We start from the raw sequence: 27617 nt of genomic DNA on the forward strand, positions 1-27617 counted from the left end.
CAACCTACTCATTTCACACAGGCTCTGTATCTTTTGATTAGTGATTCCTGTCAATGTATAATGTGACTGTCGCTATTTGCGACATTGAATCCAAGATTTAACTGTATCCTCCTCAAGGCTGCTGAAGCATGGCTTTGAACTGCATGCCAGCCCAGTGTGCCTGCCGCCACTGCTCCCCACTCCTTCAGGGTTCTGCTGTATTGCCAGAGGCCGCCCCGGAGACGGTGTTTCAGTGCCGCCTTCAAACCCCTCCCGCCCTGCTTCTAATGTCTGCTCTTCAACTCCGCACACCACCAGGGCTGCCTTCCCTCCTTTCTGGGAAGCATTGCTGGTCTTGCAGCTGCGGTGATGACTCACTCACTTTCTTGAACTTGTCTCCTTCTTCACCTCACTTGACTTGAGAGGTTCCCCAGAGACCCAGCCCCAGCCAAAGGATAGCACCAATCCTAGCTTTATATTCCAGAAACTCAAGGGAGTCTTGCACTCCTGCTCACACTTTAGTGGGTGGGTTTGCCAGAGTTCTGAAACTCTTCACATCAGTTCTGGAACTCAGTCCGGGTGTGGTTTTTGAGGGGTGTGTAATGTGTGTGTGTGTGTGTGTGTGTGTGTGTGTGTGTGTGTGTGTGTTTGTGTGTTTAATTCTCTGCTGCTCCTAAATTGAAAACCTTCCTGGTGCCTCTGCTGCTGTAAAACTGGGGTCCTGTGCAACACGTTATAATTTCCTCACAGAGACTGGGACCTACTACGGAACCAACGGCAAGGTTGTCTCCAACTGCTATCTCCCTATTTTCATCCAAATCTTGCTTTTTTTTAATACTATCCTGCAGCATCTTAATATAGACCCATTGTCTTCAGTAGGCTTTTAAAAAATGTTTGAGATCACTCACAAAAGAGGCAACAATTTAAAATCAAATACGAACCACGACAATGCTTCAAATGGATCAGATTCTTCCCATCACAGGGATTTCCATTCAGGCCGCATCCTCCCCTGCGGTCAACTAAGCACCAGCGATTTTACTCCTCCAGCTTCGGCTTTTTAAAATAAATTTCTTCCTTCACTCACAGATTCCTATGACTTCCTGAGGCATGGCAGTTTAGTCCTCCACACCAGAACCATACGTCTGACATAGCTTTGTGTATCTAAAAACTCATTCATATGCTTCACTAGCGTTAAAACTGTGAAAATTCAGTTTGTTCTATGAAGGAGAAGAACAAAACTGAATTATTAAGTAGTGTTTCCATACACCAGTCTCATCAGAGCTGATCCCACGGGTAGTTTGCTAGGCTCTTTCTAGTTATACTAGTCCAAATGAGTGTCAAATCATTAACCAAAACAGGTTCCTTACATCTATCTATTCAGGAACGGAGACTAGTAAAACATCTAACAGTTGCTACACTCAGCATTTCTTTGTTTTGTTTTGTTTTGTTTGTTTGTTTGTTTTGTTTTGTTTTTCTAGAAGATGGTGAAAATAGGGGCATGCTGAATAATTGTATATCTTTCTTCCATACTTTTTACGATAATAAAGTCAAATAAGGTGGTTGTTTTTCTTTTCAAATTAGTTTGCTGGGGTTGCCATAAGAGAACAGCACTGATTAGGAGTCTTAAACAATGTGAATTTATGTCTTCAAAGTTCTGGAGGCTGAAATTTCAAGATGAAGGTATGGGTACGGTTGGTTTCTTTCCAGACCTTTCTCCTGGCCTTGTAGATGAACATATTTTCGTTGTGTGTTCACATGGTCTCCCCCTGTGTCTGTCTGTGTCCTAATCTCTTTTTATTAGGGCACCAGTCATGGTCAACTGAAACATGCTCCAATGCTCTCATTTCAACTTAATTTCCCTTTAAAGACTAGCATCAAGTAGGATCATATTCCGAGGTACTAGGGGTTAGTATTTCAGCATATTAGTATTAGAAAGATAACTCAGCCAAGATCTTGACTGAATATCACATGGATTCCATGGTCAAACATACTGAGAAATCTTAGTTTGACTTTAAATAGGGCCACTATACAACCTAGTAAATGTATATTGTCTTATTTAATTACTCATAGCAACCTCTTTACTCTCAAAGTGTCCTGGTTGATCTGTATGTTATACAGTTACTATAATACAAGTTTCTTGGTTTTGTCTGGTTTTCCCCACTGTACCCAAAGCTATCCCAGGAACACCAGATACTCCGCTGAATAAGTTACTGAGTATGAAGCTAAGCTGTGCTTACTGGGTTTAACATTTACAATGGATTCTAAAGTTTTCTTGGAATATTGAAATGATAGAGAATTTCAAAGAGATACCATGGTAACAACTTAAGTGTGTTTGTGGAGCAGGTAAAAAATTTCAATGAGATGTATTCTAGAAATAATTTTCTAAAACACATTATCGTTTTAGCCTATTGCTTGAAAATGTGCATATCTGTATTATCATAAAAACTGTCACTTTATCATTTTTTTTGAAGATAAAATTGCATATTCTATTCTGTCACTGAAATGGAAAAATCACCCAAGGGACTGGTTAGAGAAGGCTGTTTAAGAGTTTTGTTCAAATTTGGGTTTAAAAAACATAGACTTTTCAACATGGTTAGCAATGAACTGGAACAGATCATGCTGAGGAAAAGATTAGTTGAGATACACTGATTTTCCAGACCCTAGACTACACCAAGAATTCAATTATAAATCTAATTACAACTTTAATTGTTAAAAAAAAAAAACAACCAGAATATGTTTTGTTGCTGGGTGTTTTGTTTCCTGCTGATTTATAAGCAGGTGCATCTGCAGGTGTAAACTTTGCCATCACCATGTGACCTAATCACCCCTGCCCTTTCCTGCTTTCTGCATTACTTTTTACGTATCTTAAACTACAAAATCTGCAAAAGCTGAGGTACAAACCATAGATTTCTATGTAGGGACATAAAACCAGAGAAGGATTCACAGCAGGAAAGGGAAGGGCAGATGCTGTGGGCCAGCAATCCCACGGTAGGTTTGACTATATAGTAATCCTTCCAGATTCTCCTCTAAAAATGACTCTGTGGTTAGATAAATTTGGGAGATTTTACAGACTATAGTGCTTTAGAGACTTGAAAAAATACATTACAATAATGATAAGTCTGAAAGTTTTATAGTAAATAAATCTATAGTGTAGCTTACTTGGAGCCTCCATTTCCTTAACAAATTTACTGCATATACTTCTCTAAATGTTAGCAAATAATGGCCTGAGGAATTAAAGAGAATGTACGTGAAAAAAAGAAGACTAAAAAAGGCTTTCATGAGCCCCTGTACCTAATGGAAAGCAGTGAGGGTATTCGATAATCATATGGAGGTATATGCATGTATGTAAGTCACAATCTTTGTAAATACATAGGTGGTATCACTGCTCATTACTTAAGTGCCAAGGAAAGAAGATTCATTACCTGAACTGTTTCCACAGACAGAGCTAATTTCACATGTAAAAGACCTGCCAAAGCCTCACTTCCAACTTATTTAAAAAATAGTCCACATTTTATGCTCCTCAACTCTAACACTTACATGATTTGCTCTCAAATAACATAATATTCCAGAAATTCAATTTTTTTTTTAAATTCTCACTGAAACTTTAGAACTGAGTGGCTGTTGATAGGCAAATAAAAGTGCAACACGATTTTTCATCCAAGATACATCTCTCCAGTGAAATTGTATGGTACTGAAATTTACAATGCTAGCAGTTTGAAGTAAATGCAGTAACACTTTAAAGTGGCATTACAAGATTTATTTTTACAAACTTAAAATTTAACAACTCTTCAGAGAATTCTAAAAATAAAAAAGAAGTGTTTACTTCAGGAGCACTCATCTCTGTTTTGGTTCAACACTAAACCATAAAAGAATTCGTGAGGCATACCTAACATGTGGTTCTTAGAGTCCGCTTTGTAAATACAGTTTTCAAGTGGTTAAAAATGCAAACAATCCTCAATTATCAAGATTATGTGCAGATACTGTCTCGTGGATGATCTATAACCAACAAATTTTGTGAAACATCGTGCTGTCTCAGGCATTCATTTATTCTGCAGCACTCATCATTCCAATAGACTTTGGCTTGATGATAAAAACTCTCTGTAAAGCCATATTGGCTATTATGCATTGAAATATGACTGGTATGGCTGCATTTTACATTTTATTTCATTTTAATTAATTTAAAGTTAAAGTTAAACAGCCATATATGGCTAGTGGCTACCACATTGGACAGCACAGCTCTAGCCCTTCTTACGCATGACTAAGAATGGACTCATGACTAAAACCTAATTTCTGTGGTAGACACGGGGAGGTTTTGTCCAGATGTTCCATTGTGATGCTCCATCCTGTCAAGAGAGAGCCTGTTGTCTCAGCTGTGTGAGTTCTGTCAGCAGACAGCCTCCAGCTTTTAAGATTTTCAGGGTTTGCCTTAGTCATATCATAATCACTTCACACATTGGCAAAGCATTTGGGGGAGGCACACCTCCCATGACTGATTGCAGAAGGGGCACAGAGACTGGGCCACTGGGACCACCCATGAACAAGTCTGATAGGTCATATCTGCATGTGTGGTTGACTGTCCCAATAACACAAAGCGGAACACAAAGGGAGTTCCCCTTTTCCTTTCATCCAATCCTGCTTGTGCTTCCTGTTTTCCACAGGTGCTGATCACTAACAGACGCCTTGCAAACCAAACTCTCTTTCAGTGCCTGCTTCTGGAGAATCTGACCATCGTCGGTCTCTAAGAACTGATATGGAGTGATTTATAGAATAACTTTTAAGTAAGGAAAAATACTTCAACAAAGTATAAATGCATATTTATGGTATGCCGCATTTTATGTAAAATCAAAGGATAAATCAGGATAAATAAATATATGCTTATTTTTTATTATGTAAAATCAAAGGATAAATGTAAAACCAAAGGATAAATAAAGATATGCTTATTTCCTACAAAAAGAAACAGAGAGTAGACAGATCGTAAATAAATAGGATTGATTTCTTATGGAGGTAGGAGAAGTGAGGTGGTAGATTGAGGGAGAAAGATAAACAGATGAATAGACACATTGATCATAATGAGAGCCATGCTTCTCACTGTTGGTGAGGAGAGTTACAAATAGGTAAGAGGGAATGACTGAAATAAACCTTATACATGTTGGGTTAGAATTGAAGCTATCAATATCTATAAATATAAATTGCTACCTCTACCCTCTAACTAACTATCTATCTATATATCTACCTATCTATCTACCTATCTATCTATCTATCTATCTATCTATCTATCCACCTACCTACCTACCTACTTACCTACCTACCTAATATAGCTTTGTCCATTGAGAGGACTTAAAATACACAGCAACAGTCAATAGGTCTAGCACCTTGTAATTGACTGCTAAATGCCTTTTTCTACCAAAAGGAACTAGAGATTTTTGGAGAAATGGCTGTCTCTAGGTATGAGTGAAGAAAATACAAGATATGCCAAAAAGCTTGTGCTGTGATAGAAAGTAAGCGTGTATTCAAAAGATGGTGCAGACATACATACTTAGATGTCAAAATCTTGAACAATTTTATTTTTTATTGTAATTTCTTAATGATACATAATATTTGTACATGTATATGCTGATGTACGTGATATTCTGTTACATGCATAGAATGTATAATGATCCTGTCAGGGTAGTTAGGTTATCTTCTACCTTGAGTATTTTCTATTTCTACACAATGGGAACATTTCAAGTCTTCTTTTCTAGCTATTTTGAAACATAAAATATGTTGTTTTTAACTATAATCACCCAACACTGATATTGAATGTCAGAATTTATTCCTTCTATCTAGCTATACCATTGTACCAGATGATCAACCTCTCTTCATCCCCCTCCCCCACCCCATCTCTACCCACTGCCTCTGGTATCTATCATTCTACTGTCTATCTCCATGACATAAACTATTTTTTAGCTCCCACATATGAGTAAGAACATACATATTTGTCTTTCGATGCCTGGTTTATTTCACATAACATAGTGACCTCCAGCTCCAACTACATTGCTGCAAATGACATGATTTTATTTATTTGATAGCTGAATAGTATTTTATTGTGCATATGTACCACATTTTATTTATCCAGCACTTTGAGGACAAGCTATCTTGCTTACAGCCACTATCTGGAGCTGAAGCACATGCTCCCCAACCACCTACCTACAGCTACTATTACGAAAAGAAACCCCATCTTCCCCAGAAATAGGGCTGCAATACAGCTGCCACTGCTCTATCCACCATGGATGGTACCTGAGCACTCCTCTTGGGGACCTGAGATCAGATTCACCCAAGCTGCTACCACCACACAGCTGGCATCTACTGTATACAACATCTGTGGGCCAGGGGACTGGCCATTGCAGCTACCACCAACACCAGCACAAGGAGAGGTTTGTTCTGTCAGTGCTACTGCCATTGACCACACCATGCCCACGGCCTGGGGGCTACATGCCCAGCCCACCAATGCCACTGCTAGCACCCACGCAAGCCCTCAAGGCCCAAGAATTGACCTGTAAAGACACATATAGAATGAAAGTAAAGGAATATATCATTACACATTGATAAAAGGGTCAATTCAGCAAGAGGACGTAACAATTTTAAACATGTATACATCCAATACCGGAGCACCCAGCTACATAAAGCACGTATTATTAGATCTAAAGGGAGAAACAGACTCCAGTACAGTAATACTTAGGGACTTCGACACCTCACTGTCAGCAAATAGATAATCTAGACAAAAAATGAACAAACACTGGATTTAAATTCCTCCTTAAAACAAGTGGACCTAACAGACATTGATGGAACATTTCATCCAACAGCTACAGAATATACATCAGCACGTAGAAAAATTTCAAAAACAGACTATATGTGAAGACACAGAACAAATCTCAACAAATTTAGCAAAATCAAAATGACAGCCAGATGTGGTGACTCACACCTATAATCCGAGCATTTGGGGAGGCCATGGCAGGAGTATTGCTAGAGCAATCCTGGGCAACATAGTGAGACTCTGTGTCTATAAATAAGAAAAATAGTAGCCAGGCCTGATGGCACATGCCTTTAGTCCTAGCTACTTTGGAGGCTGAAGTGGGAGGATCACTTGAGCCTTCAAGGTTGAATCACAGTGTGTCTGTAACATCTCCAGGTTTCTTTTCTTTTCTTTCTTTCTTTCTTCTTTTTTTTAATTTGGGCTTTTCAGTTTCCTTCAAATTTTATAATTGTTTTTTTCTAATTCTATAAAAAAATGGCATTATTTGATAGGTATTGTGTTGAATCTGTAGATTGATTTGGGCCATTTGGTCATTTTACGAATATTAATTATTCTGATTCATGAGCATGAGATATCTCTCCATTTGTGTCCTCTTCAGTTTCTTTCATCAGTATTTTGTAGTTTTCTTTGTTGAGGTCTTTAATTTCCTTGGTTAAACTTATTTTTAGGTATTTTCGGAAGCTATTGTCAACGGGATTGATTTCTTGATTTCTTATCTCATCTAGTTTATCATTAGCTTATAGAAAGGCTACTGATTTTGTATATTGCAACTCTACTGAATTTATCAGATCTAAGATTTTTGAGCTTTATTAACTATAAGACCATGTCATCTATGAAGAGAGACAATTTGATTTCTTTTTCTCCCCTTTGGATGCCTTTTATTTATTTCTATTGCCTGACTTCTCTGGCTAGGACTTCAGTACTATGTTGAATAGGAGTGGTGAAAGTGGACATATCTGTCTTGTTCCAATTCTTACAAGAAGGGCTGTTAGCTTTTGTCCATTTAGTACGGTGTTAAGTATGGGTTTGTCACATATAGCCTTTATTATGTTGAGGTATGTTCCTTCTAAATCTAGTTCATTCAAAATTTTTATCTAGTTTGTTCAGAGAGCATTCGCCACATGTTCTCTGTATCCACTGAGGCGATCCTATGTTTTGTCTTTCATTCTACCAATGTGATATATCATGTTTACTGATTGGCATATGTTTTATCATTTGTGTAATGTACTGTTGAATTTGGTTTGCTAGTATTTGGTTGAGGATTTTTTTTTTTTGTCTCTGTTCATCAGGAATATTGATCAGTAGTTTTTTCTTGTTGCGTTTTTACCTGGTTTTGGTATCAAGGTAATGCTGGTGTAACAGAATGAGTTATGAAGAATTTCTTCCTCTTCAGTATTTTGTACTAGTTTGAGACTTGTTGTTAATCCTTCTTTGAAAAGTTAGTAGAATTCAGCAGTGATGCCATCCTATTCTAGGACTTTGTTGTTGTGGTTGTTGTGGGAAGACTTTTTATTACTGACTCAACTCAATTAACTTGTTATTGGTATGTCCAGGTTTTTCATTTCTTCTTGATTCAATCTTTATAGATTGTATGTGACCAAAAATTTATCCATTTTCTCTCAGGTTTCCAGATTGTTAGTGTATAGTTGTTTACAATAGTGTCCCTGATCTTTTGTCTTGATGTGGTTTCAGTTGTAATGTCTTTTTTTCATTTCTGATTTTATTTGGGTCTTCTCTCCTTTTTTCTTTGTTAATCTACTTAATGGTTTATCTATTTTCTTTATCTTTTCAAAAAGCTAACTTCTTGTTTGTTGCTGTTTTGTATTTTTCAAGACTCTATTTACTTTAGATGTGCTCTGATATTTATTATTTCTTTCATTACTAAGTATGGGCTTGGTTTGTTCTTGCTTTTCTAGTTCACTGAGCTGCATCATTAGATTGCTTACTTGAAATCTTTGTACTTTTTTAATATATAGGTTTTTTTGCTATGAAATTCCCTCTTAGCACTGCTTTTGCTTTATCACAAAGGTTTTGATTTGTTGTGTTTCCATTTTCATTTGTTTCAACATTTTTTTCTTTCCTTAACCTGATGGTCATTCAGGAGCTGTCGTTAATTTCCATGTATTTTTATAGCTTCCAAAATTCCTCTTGTTATTGATTTCTAGTTTTATTCCATTGTGGTCTGAGGAGATACTTGATGTGATTTCAATTTTTTTTTTTTTTTTTTTTTTTTTTTTAAGACAGAATCTAACTCTGTAACAGTGGCTGGAGTACAGTGCTGCTGTGATCAGGACTCACTGCAGTTAAACCTTCAAGGCTCAAGTGATCCTCCCACCTCAGGCTCCCAGGTTGCTAGGACCAAAGGCATCCCCAAATTAAGCCAGTTACTTTTGTCTTGTTGAAGCAACCACACAAGGTAAAAAATAAGTGCTAAAATTTTTTAAGCTAATCATATGGTTTCAATAGCTTCTCATATTCATTGAGAGAGAAACAATGGTACATCTTTTTTTTGTTTGTTTGTTTTAGCAGTGGATTTTAACATCTTCAGAATTTATGATAGATTTTTGTAGAGACTTTAGTTCTTAAACAAAACAAACTGATTGCCACTATTGATCCAGTACTCCCTTAATTTAAATTAGAGTTCTCCCAATACAATAATAAGTAAAAACATTCTAAATGATGAATTTAGTGTATGGCACACTGATTTTTATGAACAATAACCACTCAGAAATGTTCTCTGTAGGCTGTAATCCCAGACATTCAAACAACGAATTGTAGATTTCCCTCTGTGGGGCCGAGAGAACTTATGTCACCAAAATTATTTTTCAAAACAAAATTTAGACTTTTTAAAGGAGCAGTTTAAATTTAAACAATCGATCTTTTCAACATGTTATGAATAAACTTTCTGAAAAATGTTGCTGCTTAACAATGAGCCACTCCTTAAGTGGTTCTAAGAATCAAGTTGAATAATATTACATGTAAATTTGAAGCCTTTGGAACATGTATAAGAACCACCAGTCACTTACAGTGAAATAGTTAAGAATTCAGACACTTTATTTTCCCCAACCAAGTGACAACGCATTTCATGCTGTGAATATCTAACATTTTGCTTTGACAACTAGGTACCTATTTATATTTTCTGCTCTTCTAGTCAGGGAATGGTTCAACACTGTCTCCGTTGATTTAGTGCCAACTCAAGTCAGTCTTTCAATATTTGTCCAGGTAACTGGACCAGGAATATCTGGTGATGACTTGTCACAAATTATAGCGATATTCTTTATTCTTTGAATAGTTTTGTTTGGCTGGGGTGATGTTGAACGGACAGTAGATAAACAACACAGAGATCCACAGAATTGTAACACTGGGAATATTAAATAAACTGTGTCATTTGATACACTTCACTAGAATAAAACGACTGAAAAGACTTTTCTCTCCAGAATTTAAAACAAATAAAAAAGAAAAAAAAAAAAAAAACCAGATTGTAGCAGAAAGACAGAGAGAGGGACATAGATGCAAAGTTTTAAAACAGGATGGATTTCTGAAATGGGTATATAAGTAAATTCAAAGACAATTAACTGATAATGTGGTAAATAGATTACCAGTTACCTGGAGGTGGTACAAAAATTAAAATCAACACTGTAGCCAACACAGAATTCAGAAGATAAATTATTAAAGAAAGTATATGAAAGAAGAGGATTTTTTATTCCTAATAGATTTCAGACAATCTTACTGCTTAGAAATTTGAAAAGGGTTTTCTTTTCCATGTTTCAACACAGGCCAAATAGAATACTCCTTAAAGATACATATTTCTTCCTTTCTTATTGTTTATGCTTGTCTCATATCATTCTGATTGTCTGTTTGTTTTGGGCCTTACCCTATGCAGCTGATTTATTACTTGAGGTCAAATGCAATTCCAACTGCAGCCTATCATGGTATTATAATTATGACTAGTTACATAAATATCAGTTTGTATGCCCCATTTACCTGAGTCTTTGGCTAAAATGCAGGATTCTTGTGCTTCAAGATTGAGAATTCATTTTTTGCTATATAAACCCTGAATTCCAGAAATATATGGTTCTAGAAAATCAATTTGTCTGGATCACAGTTTAGTATAGTTGAAATGCTTATAGCAAGTTGATGAAACAAGTCACAGGGAGTCAGAATATGCCATCCCCAAATATGTCACTTTTTTTTTTTTTTGAGACGAAGTCTTCCTCTGTGGCCCAGGCTAGAGTGCGATGGCATGATCTCAGCTCACAGCAACCTCTGCCTCCTGGGTTCAAGTGATTCTCCTGCCTCAGCCTCAGGAGTAGCTGGGATTACAGGTACGCACCACCACACCCGGCTAATTTTTGTATTTTTAGTAGAGACGGGGTTTCACCATTGTTGGGTCAGGCTGGTCTCTAACTCCTGACCTTATGATCCACCCACCTCAGCCTCCCCAGGTGCTGAGATCACAGACATAAGCCACTGCACCCAAATATGCCACTTTAGCATAAAGATTACTTTGAGCTAAAGATAACTAAGAAACATAAGATGCTCCCCGTACCCTACAAAACACTCTCTGCCTCCCTCACAATTTACAAAAAATCAGGGTTAGACTTTTAATGGAGACTCTTATTAGCCCAGAGGCACAGAGGAAAATAAACTACATAACAAACCTTACTCAAACAAAACTTTTATCTTCCATTAACTTCCCTGCATATATTTATCTTCTCACAGTTTGATACCCCTGAAAGGCTAAATCTCTTTCCTTTTGTCTTGTTACTTTTCTACACATTTATTGTTCTTTCTTAAGATGTCATATAAGATCTAACAACCCTGAGTTACCCTGAATTTCTCCTACATGTATGCGTGCTGAATTTTAATTTATGTAAATTTTATCTGGAAAAAACACTGGTGCTGTGGGGTGTGAGGGAATGTGCAGATTAAAAACAAAAATGGTAGAAATGTAGACAGTTGCTAAAGCTGGATGAGGTATATGGAATGCTCATTATATGACTCTGTTTACTTTGTTATATTAAAAACCAAACAAGCAAAGTTAAAAACTACCTCGTGTCATTGGTTGTTCTAAATTACGTCTTTACAATTATCACCTTTAAATTGGTGAATAACACAAAGTTCTTAAATTGAAAAAAAAAAAGGTAGTTTTAGATTAGTCTGTCCAATAATCATTTCCTATGATTTGGATGCGTACCCCACAGCTCATGTGTTGGAAACTTGATCCCCAATTAATCATGTTGAAAGGTGCGACCTTTAAGAGGCATTCCATCATGAAGTATTCTCACGCATGGATTAATGTTGTTATTATGAGAGTAGGCTCGTTATTTTGAGGGGCTTGTTATAAAAGTGAGTTTGGCCTTGTCTTGCTCTCATGGATGGTCTCTCACCATGTTGCCTTCCACTACTGGATGAAATAATTAAGACCCTTGCCGGATGTGAGCTCCGTGACCTTGGACTGACCAGCCTCCTCAACTGTGAGAAACAAATCTCTGCTCTTTATAAATTACTCAGTTTCAGGGACTCCATTACAGCAACACAAAATCGACTAAGAAAACTGAAACCAGACGTGTGCTGTTTGCTATTACAAATTCCTGGAAATGTGGAAGCAGCTTTGGAAGTGGATAATGGGTAGAGGATCCAAGAACTTAAAGGAATAGGCTACGAAGCCTAAATTGTTGTAAGCAAATCTAGGATTATTAATAGCAATTCTAATGAGGTCTTTAAAAAAACAGAGAAGAGCTGTGGGGAACTCTGTATCTTCCTAGAGATTACTTCAGTGGTCATGACCAGAATGTGAACAGAAATATAGACAGTAAAGCCAATTCTGATAAGGTCTCAAGCAGAAATGAGGAGCAATGTAGTGGAAACTGAAGTAAGGGGCATCGCTGTTAAAAAGTGGCAACGAATTTGACTGAATGGTGTCCATGCCCCAGGGCTTTATATAAGGTAGAATTTTAAAACCACAAACTAAGTTATCTGGTGGAAAAACATATCTAAGCAGCAAAGTGTTCAAGGTGCTGTGTGGCTTCTTTCGATGGTTTACGGCCAAATGAAAGAAGTGAAAAGTCTTTAAATGGAATTTTTAATTAAAAGAGAAGCAGAACAGAAAAATTTGGAAAATTGCAACCTGGTCATGTAAAAAATGAAAAAGTATGTTTAGGAGTGGAAAGCAGGGGTGCAGCTATTTGATAAGAACATCACTGTGGATAAAATGAAGCCGGACACTATTCTTCAAGGCAGTGGCAGGGTAAAGAGAGATTTCAGAGATTCTGTATATTCTAAACTTGCTACTATTTTCTAAGTTTAAATTATTTCAGAATAAAAAGTAGAAAAAAGCATGTTGAAACTGCTTACAACTCTGGCCAACGCTTGCTAGCTATTACTAAACTCAGCATTTATGAAATGACCTGGGGCAAAAAAACTTTAAGAGTCGTGGGGCCGGTTGAACAACTTACCAACGTAAGTTTCAGTGCTCAGACTGGGTCTGCTTTTGGTAGCATTGCAGCCCACTGACTTGCGACAGTGAGTTAGCTGCCAAACGCAGCTTCCTGAAGCTGAGCAATGACAACCTGGGGCAGTGAGCGTGTTTGCGAATGAGAGACCTGGATTGGTGCTTTGGGGGATGTCTAGAAATTGCAGGTGTACGCCTACTAATTCTAACTTAAAATTGTAATGCTAAGACACAGGACTGTACAAAGTACAAACCAGTGAGATCCCAGATAAAATTTACATGAATTATTATTATTATTTATTTATTTATTTATTTTATTTATTTATTTTTTGAGACAGAGTTTCGCTCTTGTTACCCAGGCTGGAGTGCAATGGCGTGATCTCAGCTCACCGCAACCTCCGCCTCCTGGGTTCAGGCAATTCTCCTGCCTCAGCCTCCCGAGTAGCTGGGATTACAGGCACGCGCCACCATGCCCAGCTAATTTTTTGTATTTTTAGTAGAGACGGGGTTTCACCATGTTGACCAGGATGGTCTCGATCTCTTGACCTCGTGATCCACCCGCCTCAGCCTCCCAAAGTGCTGGGATTACAGGCTTGAGCCACCGCGCCCGGCCTACATGAATTATTAAAGGAATACTTTTGTAGTGTGTAGAAGAAAAAGCAATAATCAGTAGACTCTACAAATTTCATAAGTTATAATTCATATGGGATTCCATTTGCTTCCTTCTTGGGGAAACTTGCTAATTAATTGGTAAAGTTAACATGGAGAGAATAGACAGCTGGATTTGAGTAAGATAATCAGTAAATTCTTTTGTGATGGTTTGGGGGAAAAATAAAACTATTGGCAGAACACGTAAATAGTTACATAACTTGGGGGTGGTCAGTTTAATTACTGACTGAAGTGTCATGGTTAATGGGTCCGTACACCTTGGAAGAAGATGTAGAGAGCTTTTTCCTCCGCCAGGTTGAATGAACAGAGTACCTGTCAATGACACACTGGACAGAAATTCAATGATGCAGTGAGCATCTGCCAAAATAACAGTTGTTTTCTGTCCACCATGGGGTCCCTACTGTCATGAATACAGCTATCTAGGAAAGAGAAAGATATTTGCTACAAAGTAGCCATCGCTATACTGCCAGTGATTGGCCAAACAATGCGGTCCTTTCTCCTAAGTCAGCCAGAAAATCATATTAAATCCATTCTTCCCTAGCATCTTTTCTTACTGCTTTACTCACCTTAACTTGATCATGTGGACCTCTAGACCTCTAGACCGTAGACTTAAAGTTATTACAGCTGCCCCGAAGCAGCAGGCATTTGATGCTCCTGGGTATTTGTAAGTGTGATTGGCCTACCTAGAGTGCCTGTCACTCCTGGTGCTAATTTGTCTCATCAGTCAACCCACAATAACACATAAAATACATTTTCTGTCTGTTCATCATACTTCAATTTGTTGAGATAAAAATTCATTATAGTATAAATCCAATTTATGCCAACAAATTGGTAGTCTATAATTTTGAGACGATAAAAAATAAATTACTTTTTTAAACACGGGATGATAAGAATTATTTGACTTCGCTATTCCTGATAGGTAGCATTTACTTCTAAATTGCAACCTTGTAATGCTTACTTACAAATATAATAATAATGAACAACAAACTTACCAACACTTGGGTAACCAGGCGTGGAAGGGTCTCCTCCCGGATTCAGTGACACCATGAAGGTATCATGACTAGGATTCACAGTCTTTGGTAAATCACAAGGATCAATATATAGAAGAACACCTCCAAATCCAGCTTTTTCCAATAAGGAAAGCTAAAAGAGGAAAGCAAGCTATTAAAAATATTATCACGTCTATTAAAATTACATATAGTGCTATTTCGCCAATGTGGCTATGATGACATTTTTTTTTTTTTTCTTTTAACATAAGCAGACATTTCAGATTTCCATCAAGCCCAGTCAAAGGATTTTTCTACTGGCCTTTTCCCCCCACTTGTGGTGCCCTTGATTTCCTCCGTTTCTACCAGCATTCCTATAATATTTTATTTCAATTGTTTGTTCATTGAATTCCTGACTCTGATTTTCAACTAAGTGTATTTTAACTTTTTACTTTTTTGGATGAAGAGAGGATCTACCACACATAAGGCTCTTCTTTTAAAAGGAGAGTCGTTGTCACCACTATGCCTTTCCCTAAAGCAGAAATCACCTGCCATATTGTGACACATTTCCTCCAGGGATGAGCCTGTCATGCTGGGCGTTAACATGTTGAAATACTTTGGCACTGTTTGTAAATAGTCACCGTCCTGAATCTCCTGAGAGCCCCTGGTATACTTACTAGTCATCTTGATCTCTGCCTGGTTGTACCAGCCGGACGTTCCAGACACAGCAACTGAGGGATTTACACATACCTAACCGGAGTCTCCTTCTGAGGGATCAGAACTTGTTCTGTCCCAGTTATTAAATGTTTTGAAAATAGACCCTGTCATTTGAGACGTATTTAATGTAAAGATTCGTCTCTATTCTTTGGCAAGCGCACAATAGATAAGTATGATGGAACAGACAAACTTGACAATATACCAAGTTTATTTTTACTTTAACATTTTTTTTTTTTTTTTTTTGAGACGGAGTTTCGCTCTTGTTACCCAGGCTGGAGTGCAATGGCCCGATCTCGGCTCACCGCAACCTCCGCCTCCTGGGTTCAGGCAATTCTCCTGCCTCAGCCTCCTGAGTAGCTGGGATTACAGGCACGCGCCACCATGCCCAGCTAATTTTTTGTATTTTTAGTAGAGACGGGGTTTCACCATGCTGACCAGGATGGTCTCGATCTCTTGACCTCGTGATCCACCCGCCTCGGCCTCCCAAAGTGCTGGGATTACAGGCTTGAGCCACCGCGCCCGGCCCTACTTTAACATTTTAAATTGATTTTTTTGATAAAGCACTTATTCATTTTAGTCATCTTAATATGATTTGCCTAATATAAAAAACAATTATGATTTGCTAATTCTATTAGTCTTTCATGAACGAGGAAAAGTAATTAGGAAACATAGAGATAATAAAGGAAAATATGACTGAAGGTCATATTCAATACAGGCAATCACTGTTCCTGGTGTGACTTTATGTAACACCCATACTTCACTCCCAATTACTGCTTATGTTGCTTATTGACGTTTGCAGTGGAGTAGGCAAGGCAGCACCACCCCCCGAGGACAGGGACTGTGTTTTTCTTCTCTAGCATTGTACATCTTGTACTAAGTAGACTTTCAAGAGCATTGCTAAATGAGAGAGTGAATGAGACAGATGCAGGCTAGGCACAACAGCTATTCCTTTTTTATATTTATTTATTTGTTTGTTTGTTTGTTTCTGAGACAGAGTCTCACTGTGTTGCCCCGGCTGGAGTGCAGTGGTGTGATCTAGGCTCACCATAACTTCCACCTTCCAGGCTGAAGCCATTTTCCTGCCTCGGCCTCCAAAATAGCTGGGGTTAGAATGCCTGCTACCACACCTGGCTAACTTTTTGTATTTTTAGTAGAGATGGGGTTTCACCATGTTGGCCAGGCTGGTCTCAAATTCCTGACCTCAAATAATCCACCTGCCTCAGCCTCCCAAAGTGCTGTGATTACAAGCATGAGACATCGCATCCGGCACAGCTATTCTTAAAGAAAGGAGATCCCCAAAAAATATTTGGGATGCCCTTCCATTAGAAAAAATAAAACATTATTGTATATATAGTATGATTTTAAAAAAAAGTGCAAAGAACAGAAACAGATATAAAATTTAGGTGTGCCACAATAAAGGCATTTTTCCTTGTCCTTTAAAAATGCTTTTCCAATTTTTGGTGTACTGAATAGCATGTATTACTTTATGATTAAATAAACTAACACTGAGAAACTAAGTAAAGCATAATTGACTCATTTATGTTGTATAACAACCACCCTTATCAGGCTTTTGTCATTATTTTCCCTTCAGTGTTTCAGTAGAAGGGAGAGAAGAATTTAAAAAGAAAGAGAAAAGGAAAACAGAGCAAAGAACGTGTGAATGAGAGAGCCAGATTTAAGACTTACTCTTCAAATTCTCATCACTGAAATCACGTGAGGGAGGGAGTTTCTAATATTTACATGGAGACACAGCTATTCTTAAAAAGAATAATCAATGAATTTTGGATGTTTGCTTCCTATAGAAGAATATATAAAAAATAGAATATAACTCAGCAATAAAAAGGGAAACTTGGATGAATCTCAAAAACATGACACTAAATGAAAGAAGCCAGACTAAAAAAGCTACTTCCTCCATAATTCCATGTACATAACATTCTTGAATAGTTAAAAAAAAAAAAAAAAACTAGGAACAGAAATCAGATCAGTGATTGCTAGAGAGCAGTTGGGGAGAGTGGTTTAATTATAAATGTAAGGAGGGGATTTCTGAGGGTGATAGAAATGTTCTGTATCTTGATTGTAGTGGTTGTTACATTCATCATATATCATATACACATCACCTTAAATGATGAATTGTACTGTATGCAAAATATGCCTCAATAAACAACAAAATTATCTGTTTGTAAATAAATGAATGTAAATATTCCAAAATGTTAAGAGTGGCATTCTGTAGGTGGGAGTATCCTTGTTGCTTTTTAAATCTTTTTCAGTATTCTGTATTACTTTTTAAACAAATAAAAACTAAGAAAAGTTTTTTCATAAAAAATAAACTTCTCTAGAAAGCAAGTGTCTAAATACTAAAAAATTACTTTTTATCACTAAAGCAATTCATGATCATTACAGAGAAAAAGGTGTAGGCAAAGGAAAAAAGTCCCATTATTATATCTGTCAAGAAATAGTTAATGTTCATTCTATCTGTAAATAAATAGTTAATGTTAACTTGTTGGGGTGTTGAGACTTTTTTTTACTAGGGCTTTTGCACACACATACATACACTTACAAAATAAACCACATCATAAATGCTACTTTGCAACCTCTTTTCATTTGCTTATCACTACGTAATAAACATTTGTCTATGTTGACAATTTTATATAATTTAAATAGCCATATACTGTTAAATATATACATATATAATATAAATACTATTATATAGAGAGGCCATAAATGTTATTTAACTAATCCCTGATTGTTGGTCATATAACAGTTGTTAATTTAAAATTTGTTAATTAAAATAATTTTAAACTTTTTAATTTTTAATATTTCAATATTATATGCAATAAATATCCTTGAAGCAAAATCTCTGCAAAAATATCTCTTTTCATGAAATATGTGAAATATATTTCCAGGTCAAATCATTCATTTTTTATGATTTTTGATAAGCTATTTTCCCTTTAGAGAAGCTAACAAGTAATTTATAGTCTTACTGACATTTACCAACATTTAATATTATTTCCTTTTAAGAAACATTTACTGATGTATCCAAAAGTCACTAGTCAAAAACATATATTTTAATTACAAGTCAAGTTAAACCTATCTCTGTATGATTTTGGCAATTAACATTGTGCTTGAGAGCTACTTGCTTGTGAAAAACTGTTTTTAAAGTTTCTGGGCCATATATCCAAGTACCACGATGTATTGTGTGTCACTTTTTTGCAGGTAAAACACTGGCATTGGGATATGGAAAGAAGTAAGAAAAGGTCTGTGAACACCTAAGGAAGTTCAGTTTACCAGTGGGATGGCCAAGATTTCCATCTTAAGTGCTAACTCCAATTAACTGGCAAAGAATAGCTGTCTAGGGAGGGATTGTGAGGCCAGGTTCAGGGTTATTACAAAGTGGTTCTATGAGTTATGTCTGCCACAGTAGAAAAAGGGGTGTGGGGATCCACATTTTTTTTGTGTCTTTTTGTTTTTGTTTTTTAATGTGCTAACCCTGCTTTAGTGGGATAGTCAAAGTATTCTCAAGAATAGCTTCTGTAAAGGTAAGCACAATAACTATTTGATTGTTTAATGTTTATGAAACCTAGTGTTTTAGATCTAAGTCAAAACTAATATGCTAGAGTTGCCAGTTGTGTCTCTTCTGAGTATATTTGGTAACACCTTGTGATCCCTTTTATAACCAATATATAACATGAAATTTTCAATAGCTGATGGCCTATAATGAAGCAATAGGGTGTAACCACATACTATTTTTGGCTAGAGTTGATTACTTTCCCACAGTCCTGACGGGATAGAGCCAAATATGTGATTTAGCTCCCTCTTCCACTGTCTGCCTGCAATGGTTTGACCAGAGGTGAACACCTGTTCAGTGTTGTCAAATTTAGCTCCTGGTACCATCTGTCACTGGCCATCATACTGCTCTTAATTTAGAAATAAAAACACTTAATTTCAGAAATTATCTATTTTTGGATTTCCAGTGAAGCTGGCAAAAAAGGACATTGCCTATACCAAACCAAATGAGAAATGTTCCTTTGTGCTGTTAACTACAGTTTGAACATGCTGAGGTTGGGGTTGTTTAAAATGTTTAAAACATCTGCTACTCTGGTAGAATGATACTTTTTGCATTCAAAGGCAAGCCTATATAAAAGGGGTGAAGGCTGCTGTTTCTGGGTTATCTGAATCAGCTGGTGGCAGACTGTCCCTTGGCACAGGCAAAAGTGTTCAGTCCCGCTCAGCACCTTTTAGGGCTGGAAACAGCTTAAGCTACAGAACAATGACTACATGGGGGTCTGATTCCTGAAAAACGGAGTCAAGTCTTATTTAGGTCAAGAATTCCTGACATTGAACTTCAACTATTCCTGACTCATCTCTCTCTTGAATATATGCATGTGATGGGCTGGGGGTCATTCGCCATGCTCAAATGCATGGTTTACTCAGGGTTTAGAAACTATGAGCCTTTCATGGAAACTGTTGACAGAAAAGGAGCTGACAGAGAAAATGCAGATGAGGGTGGGCAGAAGAGGGAATAACGTGCAGACTCCAGAGCCTGCTGCTACTTGAACTGGGTAAGATTTTCCTCCCTTTATTTGACAAGGATTCTGTTACTTGAAAATATATCAATCATACCCAAGACAGGTAAAAATTCATTAGGATGGGAAACAATTCAGGAATTTGGTACTAACCTTGACACTAAATAGCTGTGTGACAACTTATATAAATTTTCTATGCCTGGGTTTCACCATCCACAAAATGCAAAGATTAAATTATATTGTCCCCAAAGACAATAATTTCTGCTCTAGATGAAAAACCATGCAGTCTAATCCAATGAATTTGTTAAATGTTTATAAAGACACATTAATTGCATTTTAAAATATAGGGCCATATATGAAACTTGCTTTTAAACTAGTGATGAGAAATATATTATTGCCAAAAAAGCCCACAATTTCTATAGTTAAAAAGACTTAAAATAGTGTTATGATGTGGTTTATCAGAATTTCATAGCATGAACATTTAGTTTTGCATTAAACTTCTTTTTAGCCACAATATAAAGGAAACTGAAATACTTACAATCTACACATTAAAATTCCGAGCAAATAAACTATTCTTTTCTTCCTTTTCAGCTCTCATTTAATATACTAGAAAATGCTAATTTTATTTTTCAAAACGATTTCACAGTATTTATATCCTAAAATATGCTGCTGCGTGTATACGACAATTACATAATCATGCAGGGTTAAATGAACACTGTTAAGGTGGTTTTCAACATTCTGTTTATGTTGGGAATATTTCTACCCTAAAAGTTCTTCAAGAAGTATTTTATTCCCAAGAGAGAAGTTAAATATTACATAAATTTATTAACGTTTATTCAAAATGTCCATTAGTGATAATTACTAATCCTTCCATAGTTAAGGATTCTTCCTCAAAAATATATAAATATTTCACATGATGCTGTCGATGACTACAGGGATCTTTAAACAAACCTCCTTTACATGTGCCTCCCACTCTCTCTTATTTAGTTCAAGGAACCCACTAAGTGCTTAACGTGATCCTTGTCCAAGTTTTCATGGGTGCTAACATCCCAGCATAAGCAAGGTGCCTGTTATGGGCTGCTATACTAACAACTGAGAAACAGTCCTTAGTCATCCTATGACATCTTTTAGTTTCTACACCCAAGGTCAGTCAACTCCCTTCAGGCTACATTGTAGCTCCACCCCCAACAATAACAAAGAATGCATCACTGGAAGCGTTTGTATGCCCGCAGTGCACTAAGGGAAATTTTATTTTGCCTTCCTTCCCAGAAATTAAAGAGGATTTCGTAGGTAACTTCAGTGGCACTAGATTGTGGCTGGCTTGAAGCAGGAACCCTATAGCTTCATCTTTTTTGCCTAATGCCTCATAGAGTGCCTAGCACAAAATAATATTTCTACTGTTGTTGAGTTGATGAATACATTGTGATATATATCAAGTAATGAATGAATGAAAAATATAATGTATAGGGCACAAATGTATTACATAAATATTATTTTGCTTTTGCTTGGCCATTCACACCTAATGGCTAGAAAACTTATATGACACATTTGTTATGACATCTATATATAAATATATATACACACATATATATACATATATATGTATACATATATATAGAGATATACTGATACATACATATATAGTTAGAATGTGAAGGTAAGTATTAAGCCAGCTTGTTCTTGAAATTTAAGATGCAATACATTTAATTAATTAAATATGTTCTGCTTTTATCCTTCTGTAAAAATATATAATTAAAAATAGGTTTATTTTATTTTGATTTTTGTTTTGTGTTCTTATCTAAGAGTAGAGATGAAGAGAGTGGTGGAGACTATCCCAGTGGAATTTGAATGTAATTTTATCTTTCTGACAAATTTTTATAAATAAAATATTTTTGGCCAACTTTAAAATAGCTGATTCTGTATTTCTTGCTGGGCACCATAACAACACATTCTTTTGAGATACAGTAGGTAAATCTAGGTCGTATCTATTGCCAAATAATCAGCTCTGAAAGAAATGGTACTAGCAATATATGGGCAGGACATAGCAGTAACATTTGGTTACTCAAGGAAAATTAATGCTACGGAATGTAAGAGAGAAAGGACATTTTTGTGATTCCTGATACCCAACTTCTCTTCTTAACTTCTTCTTTTAAACAAAGCATCTTTTCTAGTCTGGGAGGAGGATGCTGTTATTGTCATTTGAACAGTCTACTTATTCACAGTGTCTAGCAAGGGAACATCAGTTGAATTCCATAGGTAGGCTTTTGTCCATTCACAGATGCTCCTAAACTATCTACTCACGCTTTTCAGCCACTAAAATGTTATCCTGATCTTTTTACTTTTGCTGTTCAGGCATCCCTGAACTACCACTTGAATATCAAGAACCAAGGGAAAAAGCTTGTATTTTTTCTATCACTTAGCTTCTTCAAAACATTGGTCCAGCATGAGGAACGTTCACTCAGCCTCTATAGCTAGAAAAGCTTTCTGAATCTTCGTGTGGCTAAGAAGAGTGAATATCTAACAAAAATAAGACCTTGGTTTTAAAGAAAAAATTAAGTCTCAGGGTTACGGACTGAACTGTGTTCCCTCAAAATACATATGTTGAATTCCTAACCTCCAGTATACTTCGGAATATGACTATCTTTGGAAACAGAACATTGAAAGAAGTAATTAAGGTTAAATGAGGTCAAATGGGTGGGCCTTAATGCAACAAGACCCAGGTACTTAGAAGAAAAAGACGAGACGGCACAGAAGCATGGGCACGGTGTAAAAAGGTTATATGTGGACGTACTGAGCCTAGGAGAAACCAAACCCATCTGTCTTTGATCTTCGACGTCTAGACTCCAAACTGCCAGAAAATAAATTTTGTAATTTAAACTGCCCAGTTTATGTTGTTTTGCTATGGCAGCTCTAGCAAACTAATAAACCCACATAAAGCAAGTATCTGCCAAACTGTATACAAAGATTTAGGAACATGACTGTGATTACAATTTAGGTCTTTGAGTCAACTGTAGGTCAAATCATCAAGTACTTAACTCTGTATCTACTATATGCCAGGCACTGTCTCTTATTTGTTGATTTTTATTCATATCATTTGATATGAGTTATTATAATTCTCTTTATCCAGTCACTGAAATTGTGCTTCACGAAGGTTAATGGAATGGTCCAGGGTCAGAGCTAATAAGTGGTAATGCCAGGAATCAAACTTGAGTTTTCTGAATTCAAGTCTGGTAATCTTTTCACTAAAGTATGCCTTTCCTTTCAATTATGTGTCCATCCTTAGAAATTGACTGACTAAAGGGTGAATTTATAAAACATATCAGATGCTTCTTACTGTGATCTGCTTTCTGAGAAGACACTGAAATCAATACTATGAGAGTTATATGCCTGTTTATTTCGATTATTAAAAAAAAAGACCTGGATTTTTGCAAAGCCCTGTCATGAGGATTAATGTATATAGAAACAATAGATTGAAACATTTTAAATTAAAATTTCAGAACTAGAGTAATACAAAAAATGAACTTAAAAAAATGAATCTGACATCTCATAGTACATTCTTATTCATTTAAATTAAATAGCTCTGGCATATATGAAAAATAAAAATACTGGACACATAATATATTATCATTTCTTAAGCAGATATTTTTACTTTTGAAGCTCAAATATTATGTTATCCTGTTTTTTACAGATTGTTTTTCTATTAATAAGTTTGCCATCTGGCCCTTTACTTATGTATTGTGCTGTAAAAATGCCACAAAAATGCTTGTAAGATTCCTGTTTTTCTCTGTTACATTTCAGAAATATACTCATTTTTCTCTGTTCGTTTTTTAAAAAAAGATTATTATGAGTAGGAAAATTCACTGTAATCAGACTGAGTATATCCAAGGCATAATAACATCATTCTTCTTGGAATTCACTGAACACCTTTAATTGGGATTTCAAATTGCTTTACTTGATGTAGCTAAAGTTATTTAAATAATTCTAGTGAGATTAATAAGAAGCAATGACCTCCTGCTTTTGTAAAGAAAAAAAAAACTTGCATTTATTTAGAAAGTTAGGGCTGCTGCAGAGTTCTGAATATAATCTTCAGCTTTTATCATAATTCAAGAAGGAAGACTGGAAGGAAGGAAGGAAGGAAGGAAGGAAGAAGGGAGGCAGGGAGGGCAGGAGGAAGGAAGCATTTCATGTTTCATAAGATAGACTGATTCCATCTCAAACGAATTTCCCACTGTGGCCTCACAATAACACTGTGGAATTAGTCATATTTTACAAATGAAGCAACCATGACATAAGGATCACAAGATTAAGATCACATAGTTAATAGATTTCAGACTGGAAAAGAATGGACAGAAATGTGTCTTCATAAGTTATTTTCCTGTACTTTTTTCCCAATAAGCCACATTGCTTCTGAATAATGAAAAATAATAATGTGACTTTATAGATTTCTTTTTAAAATTCAAATAATGTTATTTGACAATTTTTGCAATGGTTGTGGCATGAGAGAAGCCCAATCTTAAAAAAAAAAACCAAAAAACAAAAAACAAAACAAAACAAAACAAAAAACCTTAAAAACAATAGGATGTTAGTTTTCTAACTGTAGTTTCAAAATATCCAGGAGAATTGCATATTTTATTTCTGTACCCCTTATTTCTCCTATTCCTTGTGGATTAACTTATGTAGTATAGATACAGTACTCCGGGTTCTAGATTGAGCAAGTAATTCCAGAGTGGGGACCAGAAAGTATTTTCAGAAAGAAATATCTGAGGAACTGAAAACCCAGTGGTACAGGGTCTTTCCCCTGTAAAGGTGATTTATGAACTGAAAAGAATAAGAGCATTTGTCTTTACTAAGTTTTCTAATAGGATTCCACTCCTCACAGCCGATATTGGGGGGCAAACATACAAACCTTATCAGTAAATATATTGTTAATGTTATCAATTGCATGCACTTTTTTTCATCGATAGCCATGCTGCTGCTTTTGAATCAAGCAAATTACATTCAAAAGAAACATAAAATAATATTAGTACTATACGTTTAGAAATTAAGTCATAAAAATAGTAAGCTTCTGATTTACCGACTTACTATTTATTGTTAGTGCTTATATATGTAATTGTATGAGGCAGAGAGGAAGAGAAGGGGGTGAGGAGATTAAAAAATGACCTCATGTAGTGACATGCCTGAATCTCTGGGATAATCAAATTTTTTTAATTGAATAAGCAAGATCAAATAAAAAGTATAGAGCTCTTCACCATTTAGTCTGTGAAAATTTACTATATTTAAATTTTTATTAAGCTACCAATATTTTAAACTAAAAGTATATTTAATAAAGCCATAATAAATGGGGAGAAACTCATAGAATAACTAATAAGAATAAAATATCTCTAAAGGTAATAAAATATGGGAAATTAGCTATTGATTACGTTCAGTGACATACGTAATTTTCTGATTTGTCAATGTGTATAAGAATCAACATTCAATACTTCTGTTTCTACTGCCTTCAAAATTGTGTTTATAACTGAAATACTCAATGGAACTTCCAATTTTCTTATATATAAAAGAAAAAAATGGTGATTAAATGTATATTTGAGGTTCAATATCTTTGTAATTTATAGCATTATGAATCATCCTATGAAGAGAAACAAAACAATAAAGTCATCTTTTGACAGTATTTGCCTTAAACAAATGTTTATATATAATTCTCCTCCAAGGTTATTGGATATAAAAAAGAATGCATGAGGAAAAAATCAAATGAATATTATCATTAAAGGCAGATGTCAAAGTACTTTTGAAATTTTGTCATAAAAACTTCAAGTCTTACACTGCTTGCAAGTGTCACATGACATTGTAAGCTATTAGTAGTACATTTGGATGTGTCTAATTGTTTTTTGGTAGTTTGCCCTACAAGCAACATTGACCCATGAAAAAGCACCGGACTAAGAGTGAGGGTCTTGTCCTGAGCCAGCCATTAGGAGAGACATACTGGGCACGACACTGAGAAGCTCTGAGGTTCAATTTTCTCCTTCATAAAAATAGATGACATTTGCCCTGGCAAATATGCAAAATGACTAGGAGATCCAAATGAGGTAATATGTCTGAAGGATTTTCAGAAGTGTAAAACACTATGCAACATGCAAGTTATTTTTTTCTCCTCGTTTTATTATTTATTTATTTACTGTGGTAGTTACGATGAAGAAGAGGAAGAGGGAAACCAGATTGAGAATTGAGGAGATGTGATTTCTTTGCATTTGTCTGGGGTGGGGAATAGTGTCAGGGAAGCAGAAAAAAAAAAAAAAAAAAAACCACAGTTATCCTGAAGAAAAAATAAAAGGTTTTTGACATAAAAATAACAAAATTATATGAGTTTATTTTCTAAAGTCCATATTCATATAACTTTAAGCCACTCTTCTGTGGTCATGCATATATTACCAGGCTAAGTTTTTCATTGCTTGTTAGATTGGAAGAACCATGAGTCCTAAGGTCTTCCAGTTTTTCTGTAATCTTTAACTACTTTTTTTTTTTTTTTTACACTTCTACAATTTATTGCTAGTCTTTTAAAAATAGGATCATAGACCAGGCATGGTGGTTCACAGCCCTAATCCCAGCATTTTGGGAGGCTGAGGTGGGTGGATAACCTGAGGTCAGGAGTTTGAGACCAACCTGGCAAACATGGTGAAACCCCATCTCTACTAAAAATATAAAAATTAGGTGGGTGTGGTGGCAGTCACCTGTAATTCCAGCTACTCAGGATGTGGAGAGGCAGGAGAATGGCTTGAAACCAGGAGGCGAAGATTACAGAGTCAAGATTGCGCCATTGCACTCCAGCCTGGGAAACAAAAGCAAAACTCTGCCTCAAAAAAAAAAAAAAAAAAAAAAAAAAAAAAAAAAAAAAAAAAGATAATGATGTATTACATTTTCCCTACCAATCAGGGAAATATATTTATTACTTTATTATTCATTTTTCTGCATTAAAAAGAAGCAATCTACTTCACAGGCATGTACTTTCTCAGTGCCTCTTGAAATTAATATATTTAATTGTATTATTGTATAGAATGAGTACAGACACAAACAGCTAAAGGATACTTTCACTCCTGAGCATGCTCAAATATTCATATACATGCCCATGAATTATTGGTAGCTTCTATCAGGGAGCAAATCAGATACCTAGTTCATGTAAAGAATTTAATTAAAAACTAAAAAATATTTCACTAATTAGAAGGATTTACAATTGGCAAAGAAGAGTCAGAGTGCATGTTGCTTGTCTGTATAGTTTATAGATTACCAGTTGCCTTTGCAATCCTGTCTGATGGCAGAAATTGACAAAATCTTTTTACAGTACAAACTCATCAGAGGTCAAAGTTAGAAATTCCACTTCCCTATTCCGTAAAGGCATCCCTATTCCATCTGGGGTGAATACATACATAAATTACTCACAGGTATATTTTCATTCAAATCTTAGATATTATTTAAATAAATAAGATAACAAAAGCCCATTCTGG

The 27617-nt window shown here is 35.9% G+C and overlaps 1 protein-coding gene across 7 annotated transcripts in view; it reads right to left on the reverse strand.

The window, feature by feature from the left end:
* Window positions 1-27617, reverse strand: part of NAALADL2 (N-acetylated alpha-linked acidic dipeptidase like 2) — a 1288446-nt gene that overhangs the window by 468634 nt on the left and 792195 nt on the right. For all 7 annotated transcript variants that reach the window (XM_074405415.1, XM_074405414.1, XM_074405412.1 and 4 more), the window contains one exon: window positions 14888-15038. In XM_074405415.1, coding sequence (XP_074261516.1) covers window positions 14888-15038 — 151 coding nt within the window. The remainder of the gene's footprint in view (window positions 1-14887; window positions 15039-27617) is intronic.

Source organism: Saimiri boliviensis, chromosome 9, assembly GCF_048565385.1.
Source record: "Saimiri boliviensis isolate mSaiBol1 chromosome 9, mSaiBol1.pri, whole genome shotgun sequence".
NCBI classification, from domain to species: Eukaryota; Metazoa; Chordata; class Mammalia; order Primates; family Cebidae; genus Saimiri; species Saimiri boliviensis.